This window comes from Pseudorasbora parva, chromosome 12 (genome assembly GCF_024679245.1).
Source record: "Pseudorasbora parva isolate DD20220531a chromosome 12, ASM2467924v1, whole genome shotgun sequence".
Taxonomy (NCBI): domain Eukaryota; kingdom Metazoa; phylum Chordata; class Actinopteri; order Cypriniformes; family Gobionidae; genus Pseudorasbora; species Pseudorasbora parva.
This window is the reverse complement of record NC_090183.1, coordinates 2617810-2630442: the sequence shown is the minus strand read 5'-3', so window position 1 is coordinate 2630442 and position 12633 is coordinate 2617810. Positions and strand designations below refer to the sequence as shown.

General features: G+C 39.3%; 1 protein-coding gene across 2 annotated transcripts in view; it reads right to left on the bottom strand.

Moving 5' to 3' along the window:
- Positions 1 to 12065, bottom strand: part of cbfa2t2 (CBFA2/RUNX1 partner transcriptional co-repressor 2) — a 67315-nt gene extending 55250 nt beyond the window's left edge. For both annotated transcript variants that reach the window (XM_067458755.1, XM_067458756.1), the window contains exon 1: positions 11908 to 12065. In XM_067458755.1, coding sequence (XP_067314856.1) covers positions 11908 to 11935 — 28 coding nt within the window. In that variant the 5' untranslated portion in view covers positions 11936 to 12065. The remainder of the gene's footprint in view (positions 1 to 11907) is intronic.
- Positions 12066 to 12633: the final 568 nt, after the last annotated feature.

Genomic DNA, 12633 nt, shown 5'->3' with positions numbered 1-12633 from the left:
CGATCAGCCGTCCTGAAATAATCCCACCACTCACGTGCAGGAGGAGAAAGACTCCAAACCCTCCAAACTTCGAGTGCTTTGTTTTCACAACAGGCGGATCAGCTGATAACCATCAGACCCTGCAGACGATTGCAGAACAATTCACAAGACAACAAAACGCAGCGCAGCCCGAGGAATCTGTTGTCGAAACTGCAGAAAAACTCTTACACCGAAAAACATTTGTTTTGTTGTAATTTACACACCATCGGTTTCTTTTATGGAACACAAAAGAAGATGTGTTTCATTTAACAAACATAAAACAAGCAATTGGTGACAATTGAATTGGAAAAATCGCTTACTGATAGTTTCATGTGAATAATCTGAACAAATCTTGCATACCCAAGGTCTCAAAGCTCATTTTGCTTGAGCACATTCAAACACGGTGCTTCAAAATGCATCATGGTTTAATGTCAGGGAAGTCCAACACTATAAAGTACTGCAGGGGTGACGTATTTTTGTAGGCCAAAACCTGAGCGCCACCAGAATGAACCTCATTGGTTCATGAGAAGCTCAAACGTGCTGCGTAAAGTTTGGAACGTCCTCTGCAAGAACAAAGACATTTGTTCGTTTTCTCGAGGTGGCAAGAACAAGAGCAAAGTTCGTTCTGGCCAGTGCCTACTTCACGAGAAAAGCAGGTGCTGATCATCTGCCTTTCTCCGCATTAACCACGCCTACTTTAAATGTATGACCAATCACACAATAGTTCTCGGACACCCGCAAGAAAAAAGTTCTGCTCAGGCGATGTGTCGAGAACAAGCTGCGAGAACTCTCAAACCTGGGAGCGAGAACTTTTTTCTCTGTTCTAGCGGAGTATGTTGTAGCCTTAACACGAGAATGTACCTCATTGGTTCTTGAGGAGCTCAAACGTGCTGCACTGAATTCATATGGATTAGTTTTACGATCTCTTTATGAACTTTTTGAAGTGTCAAAAAGTCAGTTGCGTAACTGTCAATGGAGACAAAGGAGATTATCTGAAGATGAAGATGGTTTTGGATTTAAAGATGAAGTCTTACGGGTTTGGATCTGAAGATGAAGTCTTACGGGTTTGGATCTGAAGATGAAGTCTTACGGGTTTGGATCTGAAGATGAAGTCTTACGGGTTTGGATCTGAAGATGAAGATGAAGTCTTACGGGTTTGGATCTGAAGATGAAGATGAAGTCGTACGGGTTTGGATCTGAAGATGAAGATGAAGTCTTACGGGTTTGGATCTGAAGATGAAGATGAAGATGAAGTCGTACGGGTTTGGATCTGAAGATGAAGATGAAGTCGTACGGGTTTGGATCTGAAGATGAAGATGAAGTCTTACGGGTTTGGATCTAAAGATGAAGAAGATGAAGTCGTTAGGGTTTGGATCTAAAGATGAAGATGAAGTCTTACATTTACATTTACATTTAATCATTTAGCAGACGCTTTTATCCAAAGCGACTTACAAAAAAGGGGAGAGTAATAGAAGCAACGGAACAGACAAGGCCAAAAACCTGTAAGAGCTGTAAGAAATCTCAATTAATTAGCACAATACACAACAATTTTTTTTTTTTTTTTTAAAGACAGACATCTACAACAAAAACTCACGTCCGCAAAGTGCCGAACACTGGATTTTGATAGCTATGATAGTCTTACGGGTTTGGATCTAAAGATGAAGATGAAGATGAAATCTTACGGGTTTGGATCTAAAGATGAAGATGAAGTCTTACGGGTTTGGATCTAAAGATGAAGATGAAGATGAAGTCTTACGGGTTTCGATCTAAAGATGAAGATGAAGATGAAGTCTTACGGGTTTGGATCTGAAGATGAAGATGAAGTCGTACGGGTTTGGATCTGAAGATGAAGTTGTACGGGTTTGGATCTAAAGATGAAGATGAAGTCTTACGGGTTTGGATCTGAAGATGAAGATGAAGTCGTACGGGTTTGGATCTGAAGATGAAGATGAAGTCGTACGGGTTTGGATCTGAAGATGAAGATGAAGTCGTACGGGTTTGGATCTAAAGATGAAGATGAAGATGAAGTCTTACGGGTTTCGATCTAAAGATGAAGATGAAGTCTTACGGGTTTGGATCTAAAGATGAAGATGAAGATGAAGTCTTACGGGTTTCGATCTAAAGATGAAGATGAAGTCGTTAGGGTTTGGATCTGAAGATGAAGATGAAGTCGTACGGGTTTGGATCTGAAGATGAAGTTGTACGGGTTTGGATCTAAAGATGAAGATGAAGTCTTACGGGTTTGGATCTGAAGATGAAGATGAAGTCGTACGGGTTTGGATCTGAAGATGAAGATGAAGTCTTACGGGTTTGGATCTGAAGATGAAGATGAAGATGAAGTCTTACGGGTTTGGATCTAAAGATGAAGATGAAGTCTTACGGGTTTGGATCTGAAGATGAAGATGAAGTCGTACGGGTTTGGATCTGAAGATGAAGATGAAGTCTTACGGGTTTGGATCTGAAGATGAAGTCTTACGGGTTTGGATCTGAAGATGAAGTCTTACGGGTTTGGATCTGAAGATGAAGATGAAGATGAAGTCTTACGGGTTTGGATCTAAAGATGAAGATGAAGTCTTACGGGTTTGGATCTGAAGATGAAGATGAAGTCTTACGGGTTTGGATCTGAAGATGAAGATGAAGTCTTACGGGTTTGGATCTGAAGATGAAGATGAAGTCTTAAGGGTTTGGATCTGAAGATGAAGATGAAGTCTTACAGGTTTGGATCTGAAGATGAAGTCGTACGGGTTTGGATCTGAAGATGAAGTCTTACGGGTTTGGATCTGAAGATGAAGATGAAGATGAAGTCTTACGGGTTTGGATCTAAAGATGAAGATGAAGTCTTACGGGTTTGGATCTAAAGATGAAGATGAAGTCTTACGGGTTTGGATCTGAAGATGAAGATGAAGTCTTACGGGTTTGGATCTGAAGATGAAGATGAAGTCTTAAGGGTTTGGATCTGAAGATGAAGATGAAGTCTTACAGGTTTGGATCTGAAGATGAAGTCGTACGGGTTTGGATCTGAAGATGAAGTCTTACGGGTTTGGATCTGAAGATGAAGATGAAGTCTTACGGGCTTGGATCTAAAGATGAAGATGAAGATGAAGTCTTACGGGTTTGGATCTAAAGATGAAGATGAAGTCGTTAGGGTTTGGATCTGAAGATGAAGATGAAGTCTTACGGGTTTGGGTATGAAGATGAAGTCTTACGGGTTTGGATCTGAAGATGAAGATGAAGTCGTTAGGGCCTGGATCTAAAGATGAAGATGAAGATGAAGTCTTACGGGTTTGGATCTGAAGATGAAGATGAAGTCTTACGGGTTTGGATCTAAAGATGAAGATGAAGTCTTACGGGTTTGGATCTGAAGATGAAGACGAAATCTATGGGCTCTCACGTGTCATTCAAGAGCAAGAGGGCAAGATTTTGTGCAGCTGGACTTCAGAGCAAGTAAATAATGACCAAGCAATGAGACTTTTCATTTTTAGGCTAAATGAAGCGTACTGCAACAAAGACGGTTGTCAACACGTGAGGTTAATATTCGTGATGGCCGCAATCAACAGCGTATAAGGGAATCTGAAATGGACTTTTCTAAACGGGGTCAGTGGCCCAACTCCAGGCGGTCCGGTCCTGTAATAATCCGTGTCTCCAGCAAAAACTGACATTCTGGGCAACAGTCCCTCGTTGGTGGTGAGAAAACTATTCGCTGTGGAGCCTCGACATCTGGATTCAATCTTCCACAGCCTGTCCGCGCAGCGGTGGGCGACGAGAAACATCTGGTGGAGCTGATGTCAATTACTGCGTTGTGTTTCCCTTTCGAGATAATCCATCCAACACACACAAGCGCGTACACACTCCCGCAAAAACTGCCTGCTGAGCAGCTAAACACAACAACGGGGTCAATGACATCCACATACACACACTAAGAATCATATTTAACTTTATCAGAGGACGTCTGACATCTTCAGCACTTCGCAACCACATACAGATGCAAAAGTGCATGTTAGGTCTGATATACTAGCCCTTTGCAATTGGGTGCATTGAGCGTCCATTTCATTATGGCTGGGACTCAAAGGGTTTGGTAAATTGCTAATAGGACGCAGCTCTCAGCAGCTTTAAGAGGAGGACCATGAAGCCAAAGCGGGCCAAAATTGCCTCGTTTAAACACTAACAGCTGCTAAAAACAAAGTGGAGACCCATGCTTCATTCCCCACTCTTCTTACTCTCTCTTTCTGACGTGCACAAACTCTCCCACGCGACCGATCCGGAGCGCCATGTTGCCAGCGCTGGAGACCCCGACAGCAAGAGCCAAGAGCAATTAAACTGCTAATTCAAACCTGAAGGGCCCTTTTGTCCTGTGTTTCCTTTCTTCAAGTCAGAGGATCGGAATCTAACCACCCCAACACACACACACACACACACACACACACACACACACACACACACACACACACACACACACACACACACACACACACACACACACACACACACACACACTTCCCGTTTTTAAAGAGCTCCAGCCAAAGCTGAAGGGGAAAATTACACCAAAGTTCTAAAGCTTCACGTTTCCAAATGGATCCGCACCAAAAACTCACGAGAGGCTCATTGAAGAGGGATGTACACATTTAAGTTCCCAGGATGCTGGACAAAACCGTATATACTGAAATTTGCTAATACTCTGGTACATGTCAAATAAACCAAACTTTGTAAGTGCAATGGACCATTTCAGATATTATATATATATGAAATGGTCCATTGCACTTACAAAAAGTTTGTTTTTTTGACATGTACCAGAGTATTAGCACATTTTCTAGACATTTACAATTATATTTTGGGATTGGAATACCGTGTTACATGGGTTTCAGTACAATGATATATTTCAAAGGTTTTACCATCTGAAACAATTAATAAATACTATAATAGTATATGAATAGTACTAAAGGGTAATGCTATGGTACTCTGATATATTGGCATGGTACTTTCAAAATACAATGGTACATGTTTTTTGTAATGGACACAGGCAATGTGATATTCACTCTCAAAGTCAATCGCCAACACTCATCCATCTAAAGCCCATCACGCCCTCAAGTGGTCAAAATGATCATCACATGATCTTCAACATCATCAGCTATTAGATGCATTATTTATTTAGGCCAAAGAAACAAACCCCAGGGGTAAAACAAAGGCCTGCGTTTATCTCGAGCACGAGTGACCCTGACAGTGGCACCATGACATTTCATTGTAAACACACACACACACACACACACACACACCCCTCCTGTAGATCAGCACTGAGCTGCACTGAAGTCCAGATGGTGTGAAACTTCGCTGAAGGGATTAACGGCAAATCCTTCAGTGAGACACAAGAGAGGGTCCGTCTCAGACCCTCAAAACAGATTAGAGCTGGCTTACCATGCGATACAGACAGCTTGTCCTTAACAAACAGAAGCCCTTGTATTAGCATTAAAATATACCATGGTACTTTGATACTGTAGTATGGGAACTACTGGTAATTTTTTACATGAATACCATGATATGACCATCATTTTTGTGTCAATCATGGGAGTAGGTAACAAGACCCGACAAAAAAATACATTGATGATATCAAGGTGCTTCATATGGTATCAATAATACTATAGTAGTCCCATGGTACTTAGTTTGATCTGTACTCTTACAGAAAAGTACCATAGTTTTTCATAAGCATACCATAGTAATCTATAGCAATGCTATGGTATTTTTTGAAGTAACCTACTTTATAAGTTGCACATGAATTTTAGTGATATATAAAAAAGAAAAGCATGAGATAATTTGACCATTTACTCTAAAAGATGAATATGGCCTAACATATGGTACTACTCTGACATCATCATAACCATTGTGCAAAATATTGGTAAATGGGTTAAAAGAGCACAATTTAATAAAGCTTTAAAGCACCCCTGTACTAATACCATGGTTTTTAAAAAAAACCCGAAAGCTTCATGAACTGTTGTAAAGGACGATTATGTATTTGTTGTGATGTTTCATTTATTTTAGCGTTCAGGTTCAAACCAAACAAACGGAACGCTGAAGAACGCGGGAGTTTCGAACGCTCGTGACCGGAGGCGCTGTTCGTATGACGCATGCGCAGACTGACTTGCAAATAATAATACAGTAGCGGGAATGCGTTTTGAGGAAACGATACAATAGTGACTCACTGTAATTATTGTATACCATGGTATATGCACCACTAAATATGTGTTATTGTCGCTGTTGTGTTGATGTTTTTTTTCTATTAATATCTGCACAAAATACAATCAAACACTCACAATCCCGAAAACACACTTACATTGAAACGCGCCCGACCATCCTGAGCTCTTCTCACGTCTCACAGACTCTAGCCGGTGTGTGTGTGTTTGTGTGTGTGTGAGAGATGGGGGTCTGATTTTAATAAATGGAAAATGACAGAATTTTCTTTAACCTTTACCCTTTCTATATGTAGCCTACAGTGTATAACTGTTACACCATTTAAGCTGTATTCTAATATTTTAAGTAATTAGGCTATATCTTCATCATATAAATAAATGTCCATGATTGTAAAAAAAAAAAAAAATGTGTGTATTGTGTTGGTAAATACATTTACATGAACCATATATGAAAGTGTAAAAATATCAAACATAGGCCTTCACATAATACTAAACTCAGGTCTGGATAAGCCATTCATTATATTGCATGATTTTTTGGCTAACACTTTTGCTAACACATTAATCTATACTATATGTTATTAGGGAATTAATACATGATGACAGATTTAACTAATAACAATTTATTGATTATTGAATCTATTAATCATAATAATATAAATATAAATATATCATAACTATAATATTATTTTATATAGGGTGAATGCAGGTAAAGTTGGCCACTTTGTCAAACGTATAATTGAGATACCGAGATTATTTTTCTTTCCTTTATTACTTTACTTTTATCCCCCATTGATTAACATTCAAAATACCTTTCTTTGTCTTCAACAGAACACAGACGCAGGTTTGATGACAGAATTTGCATTTTGGGGGAACAATCCCTTTAGTAGCTACTTTTGTTAACAAATAAAACTAAATATTTCAATAAATAACTACTTAGCCCACTGTAAAATAAAAAAATAAAAAAGAGTGATTTCATTGTTTTACCTTTATGTCTTTCTTCTGGCTGATTTTGGTGTCCCCTTCCCACACCTGCTTTTGCAGCCCGGTGCACGCTTTCTCTCAGTCCTCTGCGGTTTCTGGTCCAGACCAACCATAGCCATTGACGTTTTTTTCGTATGTCATCATTAAATAAATCTTTGGCAAGCCGGGACCATAATCTCAGAGGAATATTCAGTGTTTCTATTGAGAATATCAGCTTTCAGCAGCGTGTTTAGGATATAATCTGTCCCTCCTGCGGCCGCCCAGAGATCTGATCTTACACGTTTTTTGCCCTTTTTATATCGTCCCATTCTACAGTGTGAGAGATCCCAGTTTGAATGATTCTGGCCTGTGTTCCCCTATTGAATCAGTTCTTTTTCAGTCGGGCGTGCTACTCTGACTTTTGCGTCATCAACACGGAACTCAAGTTCGATTCAGTTCGATTAGTCAACCAGCTCGACCAGTTACTTGCTGAGAAACGGCTCAAAAGAACGATTCATTCAAGAACCGAACATCACTACTTCAAACCAAGACTCATGACTTTGTAGCGCTCCACACTGTCAGAACAAAAGGTACATTTCTGTCACTGGGGGGCGGTACCCTAAGGTAAAAAAACGAAAAGGTACTGATATGTACCTTTAAGGTACTTATTCGCACTCACTTGTCATGTTTGGTTCGATTAAAACGAACCCTGGTGCGATTGCTCGTTTAGTGCGGTTCATTTGAACATATGTGAACGCTGCCATCTGAACACTGGTGCGCACCAAACAAGCGGACCGAGAGCGCTAAAGAGATGGGTCTCGGTCCGTTTCCAAATTAACTCTGGTGCGGTTCGATTGAACGCAACACGGACCAAAGACATGCAAACTAACCTAAAACCGGACGTAATGTCACAAGATGCGACGCATAGTCAGCTGATTTGACGATGCGGAAAGATCGGTGTATCCAAAATGGGTAACGTTTAAGTTAGAGGGCAAACATAGAGCAACGAGGAAGTGCCTCATCAATATTTGGTCCGACGAGCATGTTTCGAAAATGCTAGAAGAAACGCACAAAAAGCAGACCTGGTTCTTCTCATGAAAGGACCTGTGTTGCCCATTAGTCGGTACAGACGACAGAACGGCCGTCTCTTTTCTGCACAACGGAGGAAATGCTGCTGTTTTGAATGTTTTGAACATTTTATAAGCTCTTCATGAGTTCTCAGCTGGTAAAAATAATGCCATATGTACACACGCATAAAATGCCCGCGCGTTTAATCCGCACACAGCATTGTTCTGAATGTTCGGTAAGCAGCTCCTCCATCATATAAGCCGACCAATCAGGTTGTGAGCGTCTCCCTGTGCCTTTGGTTCGGTAACTTTAGGTTCGCTGTTAAAAATGTCAGTGTGAACGTTAAGCGGACCAGGACTATATGTTTTGTTTTTGTTTTTTGGTCCGGACCAAACGAACCAAACTAACCGAACTACAAGTGTGAACGCACCCTTAAAGTACTGATATGTACCATTTAGGTGTAAAAAGATAACAATACCTTTTTTTCTGAGAGTGCAGACAAAGTCACGCCAAACTGCCTGAGCGCCAGGAATTGTGGTAGCTAGATGTAAACAAAGCATGTCGGACCTTATTAAACCTTATACAAGATCAGTGATTTATGACTGTAGTTGTGTCTCAATTCACCTTCCTATTCAGGATTTTTTGCCTTTTTTGTCAGTGTTATTTCAGGATGAATGCTTTCATAGTATTTATTAACTCTTTCCCCGAAATTGACGGAAATTACAGACTTTGCCAGTTTTCACTTTTATACGGTATACACCATTTACATTAAACCGCATTTATGTTATTTGTATATTTTGAAATGTATTTGGTATTAATTTATTATTGCACTCAATGGACTGAAAACTAGCTAATGCTAGAAAAGCTGCTCATAATGCATAACATTTGCGGATAAATATCAATAGAGCTATACCTTATTTTAATAAACGATTTTGTTTTTAATGTATGACTTCCATAAACCACATCCATTAGGGCTGCCATTGTTGTTTTGCGGGCTATGTGACGAGTTCACGAGTGGGAAGTCACGGGTTTAAAGGACAACTCCGGTGAGAAATGACCCTGGGGTAATTAACAGATGGTTACCACACATTCAATGTGATATTGATAACACACACACTCTGTGATATTGATAACACACACACCTTCAAGGTTGAAGCACTATTTTATAGTGATAACACACACACATGCACACACTCACACACAAGGTTGAATGTGTGTGTGTGTTATCACTATCACAGAGTGCTTTAACCTTGAATGTGTGTGCGTGTGCGTAATCCAAGTGACTCCAGTGGTTTAACCTGAATTTAATGATTAAAAAATTGTATGACCACAACCATACTGAGTCCTGGATGGACCAGCCCAAATCCTTCTCATCATAACGAACATGTGGTGTACAGTAAAGTAATGTGGTTCACAGAACTGTTAGTGTGTGCACCATTCCCACCGGCGGTCGGATCACAACACATCAACCATAAAACTTTAAAAGACAACTGCGCACTCTGTGGTATTTACAAGACAACGAATGCAGATAAAAGTGACAAAAAGGCTGTTAGCAACAGTTCGGGACACACCAATGTTACAGCAGAGTTACAGGAGCTCAACCTTTAGGGAAAATACCAGAGTAAATACAACACACTCTGGCATTGAAGAGAATGAAAGTAGTCTTGCCACGCTACAGCGCTGTTTTGGATGCTTAAACCAGGGTTTTAAAACTTTTTTTTAAACTCTTAGTATGTGTGACATTATCAATATACTTAATGTTGGATTTATAAACATTAAGAAGAACGTTTTCATTTCAAAAATTCACAATTTTCAGCTTGCACAAAAATTGTATGTAAGCAGCTTACAGTATTCAGTGTTAAGAATACTGCCTTTCAACCCCAGTGAGCGCGATAATGGGGACTATAGTGAGAACAACTCACTAGATACAAAGCAAACACATACAATTCTGGAAAGTGTGTATATAGCAAGAAAAGAGAGAAACATTTAGAAGTGAAAAAGTTGAAATTTTCTGGGGTCCCCTTAGAACCTTCTGGAGGACCCCTGGGGGTCCCTGGACCCCAGTTTGAAAATCCCCGTCTTAAGCAATGCCATCTGTGTTACTGTGGATCTGAGACCATCTACTAATAACCAAACATGCCACATGTGCTCCATGTGAGTCTGCATGTGCCTCGCCTGATGAAGGACTAGTACAAAACACTGGCTGCAGGTGCAGTATGTGTGTGTGCCTACTAGACAGGAACTTGTGCTCTATTTCAACTGCACAGTGAAGCAATTATATGCCATCAACCCAACATAGTCTCCTATTACTAATTGCTTTGTTGCCTATGAAACATTATGGTGTGTTTTGAATCCTCTTTAATTGACATGCCTGATGTACCGTTATAGGGAATGTAAATACTACGGTATTCATGTAGTTTCCTGAGATCATTTTAGTTTAATATTCTGAATGATGTTGTGTGCTGACCTTAAAAAACACTTAACTGTCACCTCCCTTTTTGTGCATAGATGTGAAAATGTACTATCCAAGCTAAAATTATTGTAATTCTTAAATGCTTTGGAATACAGACCTATGGTTGGTCTCTTAAAAAAAATACATTTTACAGATTATTTCAATTATGTGTAATAAATATGCTTGAATATTAAAAATAATGAAATCTGATATTTTAAGTTGAATTGTATAGTTATGTAAATGCACAGAAATATAATGTGTGTTTCTAAGCGATCAGATCTCGTCTCCCATTGACTGTTTTTCTAGTCAATGTTAGCGTAGATCAGCTAGTAACAGACATTCTTCCAAATAACTTTCTTTGTGTATAACAGAACAAAGACAGAGTAAATGATGACAAAATTTGCATTTTAGGGTGAACTATCCCTTTAAGTACACTACACTGTTGCGTTACAACCTCCGTTAAGCTGTCATGTCCTCTGATGACTTTAGTACCATGATGGACAGTGAACCGTTAGCAGGCTGTCGTCATCAAAACGTCATTTAAATGTTTCGTCAGGTAACGATGACGTCAAAACCCTCCATAGAGGTAAGCGTGTTGTTTATTTGCGTTTGAAAGACGTCGAGAATTAGTTTGTGCTAATAACTGTCGGTAATGATAACGCACCGAAATTAGCCTTTGTTTAAATGCAGATTAACACAGTTATTAAACGCAGAATGTGCGAATGTAAAACCAACTTTACCCAAGTCTACTCTCTGACATCATCATAAACATTGTGAAAAAATATTGGCAAACGGATAAAAAAAGAGCATAATACTACTAAAGAATAATTCAGGCTACCCCCTGTAGCTACTAGTTTAAGAAATCCCGAAAGCTTCATGACCTGTTAGGATGATCCATTTGAATGTATTTTGTAAAAATGTGTTGTGATTTATTTAAGCGATAGCGTTCACACCAGAAGAACGCGAACGCACTTGACACAGAGAACGCAATTAGTTAATGTGACGCATGCGCAGACTGACTTGCAAATGGGTCGGCTAATAGGCTACAGAAGGAATTAAGTAAGAATACGTTTTGGGTGAACGATACAATAGTGACTGTAATTATTGTATACCATTGCATATGCACCACTAAATACGCGTTATTGTCGCTGTTGATGTTTTTTCTTTCTTTTGAAACGTTATATCTGCACAAAATACAATCAAACACTCAGTCCCGAAAAACACACTTACATTGAAACGCGCCCGGGATCCCGACCATCCTGAGCTCTTCTCACGTCTCACAGACTCTTCTCGGTGTGTGTGTTTAGTGTTCTGTAGTCCAGTCTCCTCCACTGATAGATCCACGGACTCAGTGTGTGTGTGAGTGTGTGTGATGGGGGTCTGAACACACTGATAGTATCTCTGACATGTTCATCGCTGGAGGTGGAGCTACAGAGGCTCAATGAACCCGATCACCAGAAGCACTGTGATGATACCATACAGGGATGGATATTATGCTACTTTCCTACTGATTACAGTGTCATATTCCATAATTCATTTTGACATTGCATCACTTGGGTATTATTTAGGCCTACAGAAAACATGCAAGGGACATGTCCATAAAACACGTTTCCATATCAAATGTCCTACTCATACAAACCAATACCATATGATAATACTTTGTTCCTCTGGTTTCTAATGGTCATGTACCATCATGGTAATTTCTGGATCAAGATATTAAATATATTACATTACGCTTTATTATTATATTATAATGAGGATCACTTGACAAGTGAAAGAATAAATATTCCATTCATTTAGTTTTATCCTTTTTATTATATACTTATTCAATATGTACTATGGATATTTTGAATTAGTTTTTTATTTTTTATTTTTTATTAATTTTCTTTAAATATTGATATTGAGCTTTATTTTTTAGATTGTCATTTTAGTACTTCATAAAGGTTATTTTTTTAT